This window comes from Anabrus simplex, chromosome 1 (genome assembly GCF_040414725.1).
Source record: "Anabrus simplex isolate iqAnaSimp1 chromosome 1, ASM4041472v1, whole genome shotgun sequence".
NCBI classification, from domain to species: domain Eukaryota; kingdom Metazoa; phylum Arthropoda; class Insecta; order Orthoptera; family Tettigoniidae; genus Anabrus; species Anabrus simplex.
The window spans coordinates 985931729-985953268 of NC_090265.1; the positions used below are offsets into that span (position 1 = coordinate 985931729).

At 38.5% G+C, this 21540-nt stretch overlaps 1 protein-coding gene across 29 annotated transcripts in view; it reads left to right on the forward strand.

Annotated features, from left to right (window-relative positions):
• Nucleotides 1-21540, forward strand: part of syd (JNK-interacting protein syd) — a 648626-nt gene that overhangs the window by 60720 nt on the left and 566366 nt on the right. For 26 of the 29 annotated variants that reach the window (XM_067136859.2, XM_067136850.2, XM_067136852.2 and 23 more), the window contains exon 5: nucleotides 21096-21201. In XM_067136859.2, the coding sequence (XP_066992960.2) occupies nucleotides 21096-21201 (106 nt within the window). The remainder of the gene's footprint in view (nucleotides 1-21095; nucleotides 21202-21540) is intronic. The other 3 variants (XM_067136856.2, XM_068225324.1, XM_067136866.2) reach the window with 1 other exon arrangement.

A 21540-nucleotide genomic window follows, 5' to 3' on the forward strand; every position in this document is an offset into this window, starting at 1 on the left:
TACATATTTCAATGTGTAACTACACCAGTTTTACTTAATATGTCCTTACTCATTTATTTGTGATTTGTTTTATGGCTAATGATGACATTTAAATGTCGAAACCGGTCCCATGTTAAATAAATGTTGTGGATAACATCTGTACAACACGTAATTAGTATTGAATAGGTTGAACCTTATAAATACCTCATCTCTGTTGCCTGTAAATGGCGCCGCAATGTGCGGAACAGCGTAGGTCTGTAATACATGTGCAAATTTCATTACCTGTGAGTAGTACCATAATGTGTGGAGTACCGCGAGTCTACTCTAGTCTTGATTAGTACCGCAACATGACAAATACCATGGTTCTACTTCTGTAGCGATAAGTACCATTGTGAGGGGCCGCCGACTTGGGTTTTGGATCCCTTTCGACAACAAGTTACATCGATTCAGTATTGTACTATAGAAGCAGTCCCTTAGTCAGTAATACTATTGTTCTACGCCAGCTTCTGTGCATGTAAGGCACTGTGGGTCAGTTCCACTGGTCGTTTTAAATTCATATCCATCCATTCATTCTTCATCATCACGTTTTGAATTGTGGTCAATGGATGTTTTTAGTCTTTTAATTTGTCATTTCATCTTGTCTCATTTCGTACCATTAGGCGCTGATGACCTAGATGTTAGGCCCCTTTAAACAATAAGCGTCATCAACATCATAATGAGGTAGTTTTCTTGGTGCCATAGACAGCCTAGGTAATAAAAGAGGAATGAAGTGCAGTATTATTGCTGATGTCCTTAGACATATGCAATGGTTCAGTTACTGTTCATCAACACCTGTAGAGCTGTTGGGACATCTTTCCTTCAGGGTTGTAATTCTAGAAGGCTCGAGTAGGTTTATGAGTAAATAATGCAATAATGTCTGTGGTGTATAAAGTGAATTTCAGTGCAAGGAAATTAATGGATGAGGCATTCCACTTCATGGCGATTAAAACGAGTTTGACCAAGTATATCTCTACCCTAGGCAAGGCAGCTGCTGCTACAGGTGAGAAGCCCATTAATCCATTAAGAAACTTAAAGCATCAAGCCAGATTAGCTGGTTGTAGGGATTGGCCAATCAAAAATACGTTGATGTTGGTGCAATCTAAAAGGCAATAAATCGTAGGTGGCATTCATCTTCCATGTGCTCCAGGACAGAATAGGTCAGTGTCTATGACTGGGAACCATTAATATTATATTACTTACTAGTGTGGACTCACTACTGTTTTGAATATTTTGAGTGTCAACATTACCTGGATACAGGTAACCTCAGTATAGAGATGGGTAGGCTTTATTATTAAAGTTAACCATATTGGTGTTGAGCTGCTCTAAATCAACACTGCCATCTAGTCTTATGCTATCTGCCCATCGCAGGTTGCAGCATGATGAGAGTGGGGAACTTTGGGAAATGTTGTGATGGTCAAAGCATGTTGGTGAACATGTTTAATAGCCAATACTTCAGTGATTGTATAAGATCATGGGAAAATGTATATCAACTGCATCAGGGAATGTTTTGGTTTCTGGAACATTGGCTGCTACATCCTCAGGTTATGCAGAAGTGAATTTCATTTTCCAGCCTCTTCTTCAAGAAATGATACCCAGCTTGAATGATAACTTACTATTTTTGTGAATGGATGTCCCAGATTGAGTGTTGGGTATTCCAGAAGAATTAACCTAAGCTGGTGGTGATGACCATATCCGAGGCTGAGTTCCCACAGGGCTATTTAAGCTATGGTACAGATGTTCCAGGTCTTGAAAAGCACTCTCTGTCTATGGCCTCATTTACTACTTATCCTATTTTCTTCACACTGCTCAGATGGGGCAGTAATACGGAAAAAAAAGAAAAAAAAGAAAAAAGAAAAGAAAAAGAATTTCATGCTTGGTCAGTTGCTGCATAACACCATCAAGTTGTAGTTTTAAGAGGTGAAACATGATTGTAATTTCCATTAAAATGCAGAACTCTACATATTTTGGAAATGCATAACATACTATGATGCGTTCTGGTCCTTGTGTGGCTGTATCATATAAAGAACAACGATGTCCACACAGTTGTTGGAGTGGCTTGTATTAAGTAGAAAATGCTGGAGACTAATTTTTGCTTCTTTTGGGCATGTCTTGTATGTGATATGCTGCCATTGGTCAAGATGACATTGTTTTTCAATCTAGATTGCTAGTCATATGTGTGGCCTAAGAAACAAAGGCTTGATTGAAGGGGAATATGAAACTCGTTATTGGTTTCCCCAAAGCATTGTGGTTACATTTAACTCTGTGGGCACCCAAGTATTGGAAAAAATCAGGGCATTCCTAGAGCCATAATTTGTTTTCATGAAATTTGCGTTTTGAGTTTTCGGGTTTTGTAGAATGCATATTGTGACATTGAAGCGACTGTTGCTTGACTTCACGTGTGTGGTGAAACACCTGAGTTTCATTCCCAATCATGATGGAATTGAGAAATTTATCTCCTTATGCATAGCGTGTGAGAAAATTGAGTGCAAGACCCATCCATCTGTATATGGCTGTTAACATTTTCAACACCCAGCGCACTCACAGTTAAACAAAGGAAGCAAACTTGTAGTTTTATGTGACTGTTGATATTGTGATCATAACCATGGGTCCTCCAGTTTTACATGGAATCCAAACACCAATGAGATGACTTCATGTAAAAAAATCCAATGTTCTGGCCAGTAGTTGAACTGTGGGCACCTTGGTTAGAAGCCAGCAATGAAGTTATTCAGCTAACATGCCCCTCGCATATGCTGTTCGCTTTTCGCTAATTTTCCTGTCATGGCTTCATGATTTCTGATCTTACACACCTTGGGGTTGATGTCTTGCCATTCCCTTTTTGTTACATGCCTATTTTCTTGAATTTGTTTGTCTTTTATCAATTTGTGTGTCTTTTATCAATTCTTTTGTAATTTTTTTAAATACGAACAACATATTTTTTGTATCTAAAGCTTGGGTAGCTGACTCCAGGCCTAGGAGCAGGAACTTGCAGTAGAATTTGACTTAAACCTGCTATAGAATGATGTACCATATTTACTTGTATGTTAGACCCCCTTGTGTGTTAGACTCCCCTTTTGCCTTTTCGAGACGAACAAAATGAAATAAATAAATCTCGCATATAAGACCCCCAACGTAATTCGTCAGAGAAGAACGATGATTCCATTTCGAAGCAGGTACAAGCCCTATGCAGCTCTGGTGATATCACACAAATTTGTGAATAGTTTCATCCGTACGACCCACGCAATGAAAGCACCCAGATCAAAAATTAGATGTATGGCTTTTCAGGCGTTTGCTCTATTAACCAGCATTTCGTCTTAGGTCTGACACTAGACTCGTCAGAGTGGGATGTGTCAGACCCTACCCACTTATGCTGGGGTGTATGCAGGTGAACTTATCAGAAGCCTCTTATGTGGCACAGTCTGATAACTGCATACGGGAGATAAAACTCCACAATGGAATTAATGCCCGCCTAGCAATTCCAAATGGTAATTCTAAATTCCCATGGAGGGAATTAGATATTTTTCCACCAATAGAGCATATCAAAAATCAGATCAAAAATTAGATGTATGGCTTTTCAGGCGTTTGCTCTGTTAACCAGCATTTCGTCTTAGGTCTGACACTAGACTCGTCAGAGTGGGATGTGTCAGACCCTACCCACTTATGCTGGGGTGTATGCAGGTGAAGAGCAAACGCCTGAAAAGCCATACATCTAATTTTTGACCTGATTTTTGATATGCTCTATTGGTGGAAAAATATCTAATTCCCTCCATGGGAATTTAGAATTACCATATGAAAGCACCCATCGAAGTCATGCGGTACATCTGTATCTTAGTTAGAAATAGTAGCGTAGGCCTACTGCACAAATAGGTAAATAGTTTTGTGTCCGACCTGCGCATTGCAAGCACGCATCAGCCATGTATATATGTCTGTGTTTTGTAGTTTAAAATGTCCGCCAGCGTAAGGGTTAGCACAATTAGCTGCCATTCTCGGGAGCCTGAGTTTGATTCGCGGTACCATATTGCCAGAGATTTACGAATAGCAGGAAGGTTGATTTGTGGTAAAAATGGTACTTGCAACTCCCTACTGCTGGGGGCCTGTCTAAAAAAGAGCTGCACCACCTCAGGATGAGGAAACAAGTTTAATTTAGTTAAGAAATATTCACGGTTGTTGCTATTAATATAGCAGGCGAGATCATTAACAAAGAGATCGTTTAATATCTCGTAACTCAGGCCAATAAGTTATAGGTTCTATTTTGGAGAGAAGTAGGTTCAAAACGTGATAAAAACAATTCATTCACAATTATTTTACTCGCCAACGTACCTAACAAATAATAATAATAATAATAATAATAATAATAATAATAATGATTTTTTTATGTCCCCACTTACTTTCAACGTTTTTGGAGACGCCAAACAAAATATACTAGGGTATGTGTTAATAAAAAATGGGAGACAATGAACGTACAAAATTAAACATTATGATAATAAAATGCATTATCGCCACACCTGTAGATATTCATAAATGCGGCAAACTTTCCTTTCCTGTTTATTCTTTCAATCGGGGAACTTTAGGCACTATCCACTAAACAGTGCGGTCTCTTTATCTTATTTACAGCTGTTTAGGTAAATCCAGAAGTGATAAATATAGAGAACAAGCATGGAATATACTTCAAAATAAGGGTCTGGCTTTCAACAGCTGCAGTTATCAAAAGAATGCTTCCTGTCACTATATGTTACATTCAGAAATACTACTCATAACATACGCTAGTTATCAGCTGGTGGTTTGGTACGCTTTCAACAACACGGCTTCATTCGGCGTGACTTCTGCTACACATACACCAGTTGGGAATATCAGAGACCATCTCTAGAAACTATTTGGGAATAGCTTCACACAGTTTCAACTCTATAGTCGGGTGATAAAGATCTTGATTCCCATAGGGAACCTGATATATATGTTCCAAATGAGTAAATTTATAATACCAATATAGTTAGTCAGTTAATGGACATTATAAATTTTCCAGCTAACTTATTCCTTGTTCCCAGCATTTCGCCTCAGTGTGCTAAGTTGGGCTCATCAGTTGGTAAATAGCACACCTACCAAGACGCATGGCTAGTGCATACTGCGTAAATTATTAAAATCAATCAAAGGCATTTATATTGACAATTGGGCTGCAGTGAGAATTGATGGTAGAATAAGTTCTTGGTCCAGGATACTTACAGAGGTTAGACAAGGCTGTAATCTTTCACCTTTGTTGCTCATAGTTTACATGGATCATCTGCTGAAAGGTATAAAGTGACAGGGACAGATTCAGTTAGGTGGAAATGTAGTAAGCAATCTGGCCTAAGCTTACGACTGGGTATTAATGACGGATTGTGCCGAAAGCCTGCAGTCTAATATCTTGGAACTTGAAAATAGGTGCAGTGAGTGTGGTATTAAAATTAGCCTTTCAAAGACTAAATTGATGTCAGCAGGTAAGAAATTCAAGAGAATTGAATGCCAGATTGGTGATACAAAGCTGGAACAGGTGGATAATTTCAAGTATTGAGGATGTGTGGTCTCCCAGGATGGTAGTCTAGTGAGAGAGATTGAATCAAGGTGGAATAAAGCTAATGCAGGGAGCTTGCAGTTGCAATCAACAGTATTCTGTTGATATAGATGTTGATTCCCATAGGGAACTTGAAATATTTGTCCCGAATTAGTAAATTTATAATAATATAGTTGATCCGTTATTGGACATTATATAAATTTTCCAGCTAACTCATTCCTGGCTGCCAGCGTTTCGCCCCATTGTGCTAATTTGGACTCATCAGTTGGTGAGTAGCACGCTTATCAAGATGCATGGCTAGTGCACACCATGGAGGCCACTGCATAAGCTACTTGGAGCCACTGGCAGTGCCAATGCACTTTGTCTCATTCGGGATAAATATTTCAGGTTCCCTATGGGAATCAATATCTATATCATCTGATAGTCAGGCAGGCATCAATCTTTTGAAAATGAGACAGTGTCTCTCATAGATTTACTCCTTACCTCCTTGCACACTCCTGTGGTTTCCCAGAATCCGAATAGACCCCTTGCGGTTTGTTAACCATTAGATTTGACCCACTGAAGGTGTCTATGTTGAGTTAACTGGGATGAGTTTTGACTGAGATTTCAGTCAGTTTAAACTCGGAGTTCCACTTCTGAGTGTTATTAGATCAGCTGCCACTAACATGTGGAACAGATGTTGTCGTGTTACTGCCACTAATGTGGCCTTTAAACTGCTATATGTCCATTTTATACTTTTTACTCTTATTAACTCGAGTACTGGGTTGCCCCTTCCACCATCTACATTGTTCCAAAGTCCACCTTCCCCACTGCAGATGCCATCGAGAATTTCACGTACTGTAACACCCTGTGTAAGGGCCCTCCATATTTATGACTCTGGGAGAGAGGATGCCCCAGTATTTTAAAGTCCCCAGGAATTGGGCTACCTGTTGTTCTGCCGATCCAAAGATCTTTCCCTATAGGAAATCCATTATCCGCTACCTGGAGATGTGCTCCGAACGGACCAGCTTCCACCAGTTCATCATAGTAAGTTAACCCCACCCTCTAAGGGTGACGTTATTTGCAAAATGCTTTATGTTTAATAATTTGTGATTAATCTCATTTCACTCTTTGAAGGTTATTTTTTGATTTGTGTCTAATTATTAATATTGGCAATAGAGTCGTAGAACTTTGTCATATAAAATGAGATAACAGCCTGAAGGTTGACCTTTTTGTGAAGACCGCAATAATTGAGATGAAAAGCTCGGTAAATATAAATATTTCAGTGACATTGCATGAAGAGTTTAAAATCTTGAGAGATAAAATGTTTCCCTGGCTCTCCTTAAGTGAACATTTGTTTTCATGGTGAGATTGCAACCATGGTAAGTAGTTTCATCATTTCATTCAGATTCATTATTCAAACAAACCTTTCTCTGTCAGCATGAATACAACTCTCTGCTGGTCATTCTATAAACACTAAGCCTCTTAAACAGTTAACAAATCCATGGTATATCTTGGAAGCCAAGTTTGATTTGAAAAAATGTTACTTTTTTTCTCATCTTGGCCATAATTTATGAGAAAATTAAAAGCAGAGGATCACAGTATGCATGCTGTAGATACTTTGTTTTAACTCTGCAATAATCAGTGACTTGAAGTTGGAAGTGTTTATAAAGAACAGAACTGCAGTATGTGAAATTGTTACAATAAATAATGGCGTGTGGCTTCCAGAGAGACTTGCTACAGGTTTTTTGATTTGACGCCTGTAGGCAACGTGCGCGTTGTGATGAGGATGGAATAATGATAAAGACAGCATATACACCCAGTCCTTGTGCCAGGGGAATTAACCATTTATGGTTAATATTCCCAACTCTACTGGGAATCGAACCCGGGATCCCTATGACCAAACACCGATACGCTAACCATTTTGCCATGGAGTCGGCCAGGGAAAATGGTTGAAGAATATTGCTTTGTAAGGGAGGATGATGGAATAGTAGGTAAATGAAGAGAGTAGGAGATAATTGGGAATATTGTCTGAGAAAAATAATTCAACATTATTTTTTAACTAATGCATAAAGTAGAAATCGCTTCATTACTAAACATTCTCAAATCTTTAGATTTGTGGACCTATTCTGAAAGGCCTCCTCTGCGAACCATGTGACCTTGCCGCGGTGGGGAGGCTTGCGTGTCCCAATGATGCAGATAGCCGAGCCGCAGGTGCAACCATATCGGATGGGTATCTGTTGAGAGACCAGACTAACGAATGGTTCATCGAAAGGGGGGTAGCAGCCTTTCGGTAGTTGCAAGGGCGGCAGTCTAGATGATTGACTGATACGGCCTTGTAATAATACTCAACATGGCTTAGCTGTGTTGATACTGCTACACGGCTGAAAGCAACGGGAAACTACAGCCGTAACCACCTCCCGAGGACATGCAGCTCTCTCTGTATGAATGATGTACTGATGATGACTTCCTCCCGGGTAAAATATTCCGGAGGTAAACTAGTCCCCCATTCGGATCTCCGGGTGGGGACTACACGAGAGGGGGCGATCATCAGGAAGATGGATACTGACATTCTGCGAGTCAGAGCGTGGAATGTTAGAAGTTTGAATCGTTGTGGTAGGTTAGAGAATCTGAAAAGGGAGATGGATAGGCTAAAGTTAGATGTAGTTGGTATAAGTGAAGTACGTTGGCAGGAAGAACAGGATTTTTGGTCAGGTGACTACCGAATTATCAACACGAAATCAAACAGGGGTAATGCAGGAGTTGGTTTAATAATGAATAAGAAAATAGGGCAGCGGATAAGCTACTACGACCAGCATAGTGAAAGAATTATTGTCGCCAAGATAGACACCAAACCAATGCCCACCACAATAGTGCAGGTCTATATGCCTACTAGTTCAGCGGATGATGAAGAAATTGAAAGAATATATGAGGAGATAGAAGATTTAATACAATATGTAAAAGGTGACGAGAATCTAATTGTGATGGGAGACTGGAACGCAGTGGTAGGCCAAGGAAGAGAAGGTAGCACAGTAGGAGAATTTGGATTGGGACAAAGGAACGAAAGAGGAAGTCGGCTGGTTGAATTCTGCACTGACCATAATTTAGTCCTCGCCAATACTTGGTTCAAACACCACAAACGACGGCTGTATACGTGGACGAGACCTGGAGACACTGGAAGGTATCAAATAGACTTCATTATGATTAGGCAGAGATTCAGAAACCAGGTGTTGGATTGCAAAACTTTCCCAGGAGCAGACGTGGACTCTGACCACAACTTGTTGGTCATGAAATGCCATCTGAAGTTGAAGAAATTGAAGAAAGGAAAGAATGCAAAAAGATGGGATCTAGACAAGTTGAAAGAAAAGAGTGTGATGGATTGTTTCAAGGAACATGTTGCACAAGGACTAAATGAAAAGGCCGAAGGAAACACAGTAGAGGAAGAGTGGAGAGTCATGAAAAATGAAGTCAGTAGGGCTGCTGAAGAAATGTTAGGAAGGAAGAAAAGATCAACTAAGAATCAGTGGATAACTCAGGAGATACTAGACCTGATTGATGAACGACGAAAATACAAGAATGCTAGAAATGAAGAGGGCAGAAAAGAATACAGGCGATTAAAGAATGAAGTGGATAGAAAGTGCAAGGTAGCTAAGGAAGAATGGCTGAAGGAGAAGTGCAAGGATGTCGAAGGCTGTATGGTCCTGGGAAAGGTAGATGCTGCATACAGGAAAATCAAGGAAACCTTTGGAGAAAGGAAATCTAGGTGCATGAATATTAAGAGCTCAGATGGAAAGCCACTTCTAGGGAAAGAAGACAAAGCAGAAAGATGGCAGGAGCATATCCAACAGTTGTATCAAGGTAACGATGTAGATAATTTCTTTCTGGAACATGAAGAGGCTGTTGATGCTGATGAAATGGGAGACCCAATTTTGAGGTCAGAGGTTGACAGAGCTGTGAGTGACCTAAATAGGAACAAGGCACCTGGAATTGATGATATTCCCTCTGAATTACTGACTGCCTTAGGAGAAACCAGCATGGTAAGGTTATTTAATTTAGTGTGCAAGATGTATGAGACAGGAGAAGTCCCATCCGATTTTCGGCAGAATCTTGTTACACCTATTCCCAAGAAAGCCGGTGCTGACAGGTGTGAAAACTACCGCACTATTAGTTTAGTATCTCATGCCTGCAAAATTTTAACACGTATTATTTACAGAAGAATGGAAAAACAAGTTGAAGCTGAGTTGGGGGAAGATCAATTTGGCTTCAGAAGAAATGTAGGAACACGTGAAGCAATCCTGACTTTACGTCTGATCTTAGAGGATCGAATCAAGAAGGACAAGCCCACGTACATGGCATTCGTAGATCTAGAAAAGGCATTCGACAATGTTGATTGGACCAGGCTATTTATGATTCTGAAGATGATAGGGATCAGATACCGAGAACAAAGAATTATCTACAACCTGTATAAAAATCAGTCTGCAGTGATAAGAATCGAGAGCTTTGAAAAAGAAGCAGCAATCCAGAAAGGAGTGAGGCAAGGCTGCAGTTTGTCCCCTCTCCTTTTCAATGTTTACATAGAACAGGCAGTAAAGGAAATCAAAGAGAAATTTGGAAAGGGAATCACAGTCCAAGGAGAGGAAATCAAAACCTTGAGATTTGCCGATGATATTGTTATTTTATCTGAGACTGCAGAAGATCTCGAGAAGTTGCTGAATGGTATGGATGAAGTCTTAGGTAAGGAGTACAAGATTGAAATAAATAAGTCCAAAACAAAAGTAATGGAGTGCAGTCGAACGAAGGTAGGTGATGTAGGAAATATTAGATTAGGAAACAAAGTCTTAAAGGAAGTAGATGAATATTGTTACTTAGGTAGTAAAATAACCAACGATGGCAGAAGTAAGGAGGACATAAAATGCAGACTAGCACAAGCAAGGAAGAGCTTTCTTAAGAAAAGAAATTTGCTCACTTCAAACATTGATATCGGAATTAGAAAGATGTTTTTGAAGACTTTTGTGTGGAGCGTGGCATTGTATGGAAGTGAAACATGGACGATAACTAGCTCAGAAAGAAAGAGAATAGAAGCTTTTGAAATGTGGTGTTACAGAAGAATGCTGAAGGTGAGATGGATAGATCGAATCACGAATGAAGAGATACTGAATCGAATTGGTGAGAGGAGATCGATTTGGCTAATTTTGACGAGAAGAAGAGATAGAATGATAGGACACATCTTAAGACACCCAGGACTTGTTCAGTTGGTTTTTGAAGGAAGTGTAGGTGGCAAGAACGGTAGGGGTAGACCAAGGTATGAATATGACAAACAGATTAGAGCAGATGTAGGATGCAATAGTTACGTAGAAATGAAAAGTTTAGCACAGGATAGGGTGGCATGGAGAGCTGCATCAAACCAGTCTATGGACTGATGACTCAACAACAACAAATTCTGAAAGGTTAAAAGCAAGGCATAAAAGAGAGTTATACTATTGAATGAAATCATTTCGGCTCTTGTAAATGTAGCAATTATCTGGTGTAATTTTCATTGTGCAGAAATTGCATTTAGAAAAGTGTTTGTATTGCATTTGTTGCACTCTTGACACCATCATGCAATGAAGCTTCAGAAACTGAAAGAATACAGAATATTATGTATTGTGAACTGTTGGATTTATTTTGGATGTATGTGGAGACAAATATGAATATAGAAATTTTTTTAAATACATGTTTAAGTTGTGGAAAAGTCAAAACACATTAGTATGAGAAATTTCCAAGGAATTTTATTTAAAATGGAAAAGCATGTTTCAACAGAATATACAAGGATGATGGAATACAAGGAGCTGCATTCCACCAGTAGAGGTGATTTGTAGAGGTGATGAAGAGCAGTTCTGAATGCATCACATGATAAGTAGAGAAGTAATCGTAATTGTAATGTTTTACTCATTGCTGAGCATTGTGATCTTGTTTCTTTACTCTCTTAATACCACAACCCTGATGAGAAGTCGCCAGCCAGAACAGTCTTGGTGGTCTTTTTTGCTTGATTGAACCATCTACTTGCTCTTCATCCTCATCCTCAAGATATATATGGAAATATTGAAATAAAATGAACCAAATATAAGCAACAGTGGAAGTAACAAAGAAGATGATACCAGAGAGCCTGCACACACAACCTGAAACTATTTACCTGCCTTTCATGTTTAGGTCCAGTAACAAGCCTTTTCTCATTTTATGGCATATGAATATTATAAGAGATAACCACATCTGGTCAGCCAGGTGCATTGTCATGAAGTATTAGTATTACCTAGTACCCCTGTGGCTGTAAACATAGTCTTGGGAGAGAAAAGTCCCATTGGTTCATCTGGGCATCCTCTGGCCAAAAATTTAAATATGACTTGCTACCATTGGTCGACATACCTGCTTTATAGGGGTGCCAGGATAGTATTTCCAGAATCTCTTCTTGAAAGGAATTCCTTATCCAGCATGTCTTCTAAGATGGGTATCTCATATTATTTTGAGCACTCCATGCCAGAATTCATTCCCACAGTCTGGTATAATTATCATATGATTTGATATATGATTTGATTACCTCATCAACTGTGACACTGCCAACCATCCACAGAAGTTCAGTAATGTAAGATTAGTTGTTGTTGTTGTTTGAGTCATTACCTTATGACTGCTGGAATGCAGCATTCCATTCCACCCTATCCTATGATAAACTTTTCATTTCTATGTAACTACTACTTATGCTCTAATCTCCTTGTCATATTCATACCTTGGTCTACTCGTACCATTCTTACCGCCTACACTTCCCTCCAAAACCAACTGAACAAGTTCTGGGTGTCTTAAAATGTGTCCTAACATTCTATCTCTTCTCTTCACCATATTCAGCCAAATCAGTCTCCTCCCACCTATTCAGTTCAGTATCTCATCATTCGTGATTCGATCTACCCATCCCACCTTCACTATACTTCTATAACACCACATAACAAAAGCTTCTATTCTCTTTCTTTCTGATCTAGTTAACATCCATGTTTCACATCCATACAGCGCCACGCTTCAGATAAAAGTCTTCAAAAACACCTTTCCAATTCCTATATCAGTGTTTGAAGTGAGCAAATTTCTTTTCTGAAAAGTCTTCCTTGCTTGTACTAGTCTGCATTTGATGTCCTCCTTACTTCTGCCATCATTAGTTACTTTACTACCCAAGTAACAGTATTCATCTACTTCCTTTAAGACTTCATTTCCTAATCCAGTATTTGCTATATCACTTGACTTTGTTAGATTGCACTCCATTACTTTTGTTTTCTTCTGCAGACTCAGGAAAAATAACAATATCATCGGCATATCTCAGGGTTTTGCTGTCCTCTCCTTGGATTGTGATTCGCTTTCCAAATTCCTCTTTGATTTCCTTTACTACCTGTTCTATATAAAAGTTAAAAAGGAGGAGGGACAAATTGCAGCCTTGCCTTACTCCTTTCTTCATTGCTGCTTCTTTATCCAAGCCCTTGAGTCTTATGTCTGCAGACTGATTTTTGTGCTGATTGTAGATAGCTCTTCTTTCTCGGTATCTAATCCCGATCACCTTTAGATTCAAAATACAGCGAAACCTCGGAATGCAAGTAACTTGGTCTACGAGTGTTTTGCAAGGCGAGCCAACATTTTAAATAAATTGTAACTTGATAAGCGAGTGAGGTTCCGCAAAACGAGCGTCATGTGTGCCTACGTTTCCCCTCCTCTGTTCGTTTGTTGAATGGATGAACGAGGTCTTTGGTCCTGTAGTAAAGAAATACCTTTCAGAAAATAATCTGCCACTCAGTCTTGCTGGTTAAGGACAATGCTCCTGCTCATCCTCCAGGCCTTGAGGACGACTTTCTGGAGGAATTCAAGTTTGTTAAAGTTAAGTTCCTTCCTCCCTACACTACTCCACTACTCCAGTCTGTGGATCGGCAAGTCATTTCGAACCTCAAGAAGCTATACACCAAAGCACTATTTCAGCGATACTTCGAAGTGACCGAAGAAAACAAACCTTACCCTCCGAGAGTTTGGGAGAAATCATTTCCCCATCGTGAACTGCCTGAAGATCATTGATAAAGTCTGGGATGGAGTCACCAAGAGAACTCTCACTTCCCCTTGGGGAAAGGCTGTGGCCTTACTGTGTTCTTGGACATGACTTTGAGCCGCCGATTGTCGATGAAATTGTGTCCTTAGGGAAGACTATGGGGCTGGAGGTGAATGAAGTGGACATCAAGAGCTGGTGAAGAACATAGCCAGGAAATGACCACCAACGAACTGATAGACCTGCATCGCGGACAACAGGAGGGGGTTATGGAGATCTCGTCCGGGGAAGAGGAGGAGGAAAAGTCAATGGAATCTCTCACTTTAAACTGAGATTCGGGAGAAGTGCAAAATGTGGGAAACGGTGCAAAATTTTGTAGGAAAACACCACCCGAATAAGGCTGTAGCAGTGCGAGCGATGTATCAGTTCAATTATAATGCAATGTCACATTTTCATGAAATCTTCAAAAAGAAAAGGCAAAAGCAACAGTCATTGGACAAGTTCCTCGTTAAAGCTGCGCGAAAAGAAAACAGTTCCAGTGAGCCTACAGGTTCGGTGATTCCGTTAGTGAAATTCGTGCTACACAGTAACTCTTCTCATGTTATCTCTCGTCTCCCTCACACCAACAATGATTCTATTGTAAGGAAAAGTGCACTTTAATTTGTTTTACGTTATATTTTGTTTTAGAAATGGTATGCGAATAAATATTTTTGTGTTGTGGACAAAATATCCGCGTTTCAATGGTTTCTTATGGAAAAACTTGCTGTGATATATGAGCACTTTGGATTACAAGCATGTTGCCGGAACGAATTATGCTCGCAATCCGAGGTTCCACTGTATGAAGTTTTGAAGCTTCCACCTAATCAATACATATATTTATATATTATTGTTCTACAGTACCGGTTTCGACCTTGTGAAGGTCATCTTCAGCTGACAATCATAACATACAATTAAAACACCACAGTAAGAATGTCACATGATATGGGTAAAAACATTGTCATTACAAATGTTCTGGTTTAAATAATCGTCAACATTAACTGATATAATGATTAAAATATAACATTACTATGCACATGAATGATGTAGTCTATGTTAAAATACATTTTTCTTAAATTTATAAAGGTTTCACATACTATGGGTAAAAACTTTATCAATTTGCAAATGTTTTTCGTCTTATCTTCGTCTACGTTAATCGGTATGAGAGTTAAAACTTTGCAATACTATTATGTGCGCAGGATGATATATGTTGAATGTTCTTAAATTGTGAAGTGTCCACTGTTTCGCATTAAAACTTATGACTAAATGAATAAAACATTTTGAAGTACAGATTAGGTCTTGCGGCGTGTTGTATATGCGACTATGTTATGATATATAATCAGTCGTGTTCGTCTACCGGTGGTCTAAAGTATGAGTTTCTTGAAGTAAAATGAACACTTGCGTTGAAATCAGGTAGTTGTCCGGTGTTTAGTGCAGGGCTTTGTCTATATATGCACAAAGCTTATAGTTTGTTAAGACTGATTGACCAAAAAGTTTGATAGAATACAATATATAAATGTAGATAAGTTGTTGTTTTTGCGACGTGCTTCCCTTAGTCTTTGTTATTTGATTTGTCAAATGTCAATATGTATTACTTGATTTCAACATATCTTGTGTTTTTTGGTTAGCGTGAAGCTTCTTTCTTCACTTTGTGTTGTAGAACGTATTTTGTAACTGTAAATAGAAATAAAGTGCAAGAAATATTGCGTCTGCCAAGTTGGAATGTTTGTATGAAGTTGGAATGGGTGTGCGTGTACTTACTGTAGATGTTGACACTTGATGTGTGCTATTCGGCATAACATCGAGCACTGTTCCGTGTTTGTCTGAAGTTGCTGCTTGTGGCTGTGGAGGAGAAGTTCGGAGGGGTAGGAGGAGCGGCTGTTGAGGAAGTAGAACTGGAGCGGGGGGGGTGTCTTCTGGTGGATCTTTTATATGTATTGGGTCTTGTTTTTTGATTCTTTTTTAGGTAATTGTTTTTTAGGAAAGAGATGACTGCATTGAAAAGAATGTTAACTTTATCTGTAATTTCATTTAAATTGAAGTTTAGTTTGGCGTATTGATCTAGAATGATATAAAATTCTTCGATTATATTGAGTAAGGGGGCTCTTGGGGTTAGTGCTTAAAATTTGCATATGGTTTTCAATGTTTGTAAATTTATGTTTGAAGTCTTCAATGTGTTGGCCTATCTCCGAGAAATGACTGTGTTTTATTGCATTGATATTTTCATTGTAACAAATCTGAAAGTTCCTTCCAGTACGTCAGATATAACTGGCTTCACAATTGTTGCACTTCATACGATATTCTCCTGAGTGGCTGTATTTATTATTATTGTTGATGGATTTGGAGTTGTGTAGGATATTGGCGTTGTTGTATGTAGTTCTGTAGGCTATTTTTAGATTTTGTTTCTTGAAAATATTCATTATAGGATATATGTGGGTGTTGTTGAAAGTGAATAGTACGTAGTCTTTCTTAGTTTTGTCACTTCTGATTAGTTTTGATTTGGGTTGATTTCTTATTTTGTGTATGATTTTGTTGATCATTTCTTTTTTGTATCCGTTTTTTCTGGCTATTTCATGAATCAGGTTGAGTTCTTTGTTTAGTTCTACTTGTGTTATTGGTATATTAAAAGCTCTATATATCATACTATGGTATGCTGCTTTGTTATGTGCGTTAGGGTGGATGGAGTCTGTTTTTATTGTGTTGGGCGTATGTGTGGGCTTTCTGTATATTTTATATGATAAATGACTTCCGTGCCTGGTTATAGATATGTCTAGGTAATTTATAGTATGGTTGTTTTCTGTTTCCATGGTGAATTTTATGTGTGGATCTATTTCATTTAATTGTTCTAATATTTTGGTTTCATTAGTGTATCTTGTCTGTTATGACAAAGATATAGTCTACAAATCTACACCAGAAAAGTATATTGTCTATTTTGTTGATATCTTGGTGTTCTAAGTAATCTATGTAGATTTTGGCTAGTATGCCTGATGTTGGGGACCCCATTGGTAAGCCTTGTTGTTGTTATATGGTATCATGAAATTTGAAGAAAGCAGCATACCATAGTATGATATATAGAGCTTTTAATATACCACTAACACAAGAAGAACTTAACAAAGAACTCAACCTGATTTACGAAATAGCCAGACAAAACGGATACAAAAAAAGAAATGATCAACAAAATCATATAAAAATAAGAAATCAACCCAAATCAGAACTAATCAGAACTGACAAAACTAAGAAAGACTACGTACTATTCACTTTCAACAACACCCACATATATCCTATAATGAATATTTTCAAGAAACAAAATCTAAAAATAGCCTACAGAACTACATACAACAACGCCAATATCGTACACAACTCCAAATCCATCAACAATAATAATAAATACAGCCACTCAGGAGTAATTCGTATGAAGTGCAACAACTGTGAAGCCAGTTATATCTGACGTACTGGAAGGAACTTTCAGATTTGTTACAATGAAAATATCAATGCAATAAAACAGTCATTTGTCAGACATAGGCCAACACATTGAAGACTTCAAACATAAATTTACGAACATTGAAAACGATATGCAAATTCTAAGCACTAACCCCAAGAGCCCCCTTACTCAATATAATGGAAGAATTTTATATCATTCTAGATCAATACGCCAAACTAAACTTCAATTTAAATGAAATTACAGATAAAGTTAACATTCTTTTCAATGCAGTCATCCCTTTCCTAAAAAACAATTACCTAAAAAGAACCAAAAAAACAAGACCCAATACACATAAAAGAACCGCCAGAAGACACCCCCCCGCTCCAGTCCTACTTCCTCAACAGCCGCTCCTCCTACCCCTTCGAACTTCCCCTCCGCAGCCACAAGCAGCAACTTCAGACGAACACGGAACAGTGCTCGACGTTCTGCCGAATAAGCACACATCAAGTGTCAACATCTACAGTAAGTACAAGCACACCCACTACAACTTCAAACAAACATTCCAACTTGGCAGACAAAATATTTCTTACACTTTATTTCTATTTACAGATACAAAATACGTTCTACAACACAAAGTGAAGAAAGAAGCTTCACGCTAACCAAAAAAAAAACACAAGATATGTTGAAATCAAGTAATACATATTGACATTTGACAAATCAAATAACAAAAAGACTAAGGGAAGCACGTCGCAAAAAAAAAAACAAAAAACTTATCTACATTTATATACTGTATTCTGTCAAATTTTTTGGTCAACCAGTCTTAACATAAACTATAAGCTTTGTGTATATTTCGACGAAGTCCTGCACTAAACACCGGACAACTACCTGATTTCAACATAAGTGTTCATTTTACTTAAGAAACTCATACTATTATACCACCAGTAGACGAACATGGCTGATCGTGTATCATAACATAGTCGCATATACAACACGCTGCAAGAACTAATCTGTACTTCAAAATGTTTTATTCATTTAGTCATAAGTTTTAATGGGGAACACAGAGCTCGATAGCTGCAGTCGCTTAAATTGCGGCCAGTATCCAGTATTCGGGAGATAGTAGGTTCGAACCCCACTGTCGGCAGCCCTGAAGATGGTTTTCCGTGGTTTCCCATTTTCACACCAGGAAAATGCTGGGGCTGTACCTTAATTAAGGCCACGGCCGCTTCCTTCCCACTCCTCGCCCTTTCCTGTCCCATCGTCGCCATAAGACCTATCTGTGTTGGTGCGACGTAAACAAAAAAGAAAAAAAATTAATGGGGAACAGTGGACACTTCACAATTTAAGAATATTGTACATTCAACATACATCATCCTGCGCACATAATAGTATTGCAAAGTTTTAACTCTCACACCGATTAACATAGATGAAGATAAGATGAAAAACATTTTCAAATTGATAAAGTTTTTACCCATACTATGTGAAACGTTCATAAATTTAAGAAAAATGTATTTTAACATAGACTACATCATTCATGTACATAGTAATGTTAAGTTTTAATTATTATATCAGTTAATGTAGATGATTATTTAAACTAGAACATTTGTAATGACAATGTTTTTACCCATATCATGTGACATTCTTATTGTGATGTTTCAATTGTATGTTATGATTGTCAGCTGAAGATGACCTTCACAAGGTCGAAACCGGTACTGTAGAACAACAATATATAAATATATGTACTGATTAGGTGGAAGCTTCAAAACTTCATATTTGTGAATATAATCAATACAGAAATGAAACTTATAGATGATGACACCTTTAGATTCTTAAATAGCTTGGTCCAGTCAATATTGAATACCTTTTCTAGATCTACTAATGCCGTGTACATGGCTTCTCCTTTTTAATTTGAACCTCGAAGATCAGACATAAAGTCAGGATTACTTCATGTGTTCCTACATTTCTTCTGAAGCCAAATTGATCTCCTCCCAACTCATTTTCAATTTGTCTTTCCATTCTTCTGTAAATAATATGTTAGAATTTTGCAGGTGTGAGATACTAAACTAATGGTGCAGTAGTTTTCACACTTGTCAGCACCAGCTTTCTTGGGAATTATTATAACTACATTCTGCCAAAAATTGGATAGCACTTATCCTGTATAATACATCTTACACACTACATGGAATAATTTTGCCGTGCTGGTTTGTCCTAAGGCAGTCGGTAATTCTGAAGGTATGTCGTCAATTCCCAGTGCCTTGTTCCTACTTAGGTCACCTCAAAATTGGGTCTCCCATTTCATCAGCATCAACAGCTTCTTCTTGTTCCAGAACCCTATCAGCTACTTTATATGTTCCTGCCATCTTTCTGCCTTATCTTTCTTTTCCCAGAAGTTTTCCTTTCTCCAAAGGTTTCCTTGATATTTCTGTATGCAGCATGTACCTTTCCTAGGACCATATAACCTTCAACATCCTTCCACTCCTCTTTCAGCGATTCTTCCTCAGCTGTCCTGTACTTTCTATCTACTTTTCTTTAATCGTGCATATTCGTTTCTGCCCTCTTTTGTACTTTCGCATCAATCAGGTCTTGTATCTCCTGAGTTATCAATTGATTCTTAGTTATTCCTTTCTTCTTAACCTTTCTTTAGCAGCCTTACTGATATCATTCTTCACGGCTGTCCGTTCATCCTCTATTTTGTTTCCTTCAGCCTTTTCATTTAGTCCCTGTGCAGCATGTTCCTTGAAACAGTCACACTTTTTTCTTTCAACTTGTCTAGATCCTATCTTATTGCATTCCTTCTTTTCTTCAACTTCAACTTCATTTCATGACCGACAAGTTGTGGTCAGAGTCCACGTCTGTTCCTGGGAAAGTCTTGTAATCCAACACCTAGTTTCTGAATCTCTGCTTGATTGTAATGAAGTCTATTTGATACCTTCCAGTGTCTCCAGGTCTCGTTCACATATACAGCCATCCTGTGTGGTGTTTGAACCAGGTGTTAGCAAGGACTAAATTATGATCGGTGCAGAATTCAACCAGCCGACTTCCTCTTTCATTCTTTTATCCCACTGAATTCTCCTACTGCATTACCTTCTCTTCCTTGGCCTACCACTCCATTCTAGTCTCCTGTCACTATTAGATTGTCATAGCCTTTTACATATAGTATTAAATCTTCTATCTCTTCATATATTCTTGCAATTTCATCATCTGCCAAACTAGCAGGCATATAGACCTGCACTATTGTGGTGGGCATTGGCTTGGTGTCTACCTTGACAACAATAATCCTTTCACTATGTTGGTCATAGTAGCTTACCCGCTGCCCTATTTTCTTATTCATTATTAAACCAACTCCTGTATTTCAGCTGTTTGATTTTGTGTTGATAATTCTATAGTCGCCGGACCAAAAATTCTGCTCTTTCTGCCAACAGTCCAAAGGGCGAGGTTACATGTCAGTATCCATCTTCCAGATAATTGCCCCATCTCGTGTAGTCCCCACCCGGAGATCTGAATGGGGGACTAGTTTACCTCAGGAATATTTTATACAGGAGGAAGCTATCATCAGTAAATCATTCACACAAAGAGAGCTGCATGTCCCCCAGAGTTAGTTACGGCTGTAGTTTCCTATTGCTTTCAGTGGTGTAGTACTGTCAACACAGCTAAGCCACATTAAGTATTATTACAAGGCCATATCAGTCCATCATCCAGACTGCCACTGTTGCAACTTCTGAAAGGCTACTACTCCACTTTCCATGAATCATTCATTAGTCTGGTCACTCGACAATGTCTATCTGGTATGGTAGCACCTACGGCTCGGCTACCTGCTTCATTGGAACACGGAAGCCTCTCCACCGTGGCAAGGTCACATGGTTCATAGGGGAGGAATAGAAGAAATGAAAGGGGAAATCAAAGGCAGTGGTTTGGAAAAGGATAAAGATGACCATAATTAATTTTTAACATCTCCCACCACCAATATTCCTTCTTACCTATAAAAAAAATGTCTTGTCAATCTATGTGGTAAAGGCAGTGAGTCTTATTTTACAGTTCCTGATCTGTTTATGTTTCAGGATAGCCAAATGGACTCCCCAGAAGAAACACCAAAAGGAAAAGAAACTTCTGAAAAAGGTCAGCTAACTGATGCTGTTACTTTGGAACATCGAGGCACTGTTACAAGTAGGGACTAACAACTTCTAGGCACTTCATCTCTGTTGTAGTTAGTCTGAATCTAATGCTTTTTCATGCTTATGCCTCTTTGTTTCTTTGCTATTGCATGCATACAATTTTATTTTTTCTTCAGACTATACCTCTGTTCTTACAAGATCTATATATAAGGTTGATATGAGAAATGGTTCTTGGCTTGATGATGAAAATCATCTCTTAGTACATGCTAAGTGAGTGCCCTTTTCTAAGCTGTGATTCGAGTATAATGTTAATCCGAACTCTGCTAGTATATCTTTTTATGAAGAAATGTATGGTGGTCTTATTCTGTAAAGTTTTATCATCTAATACATC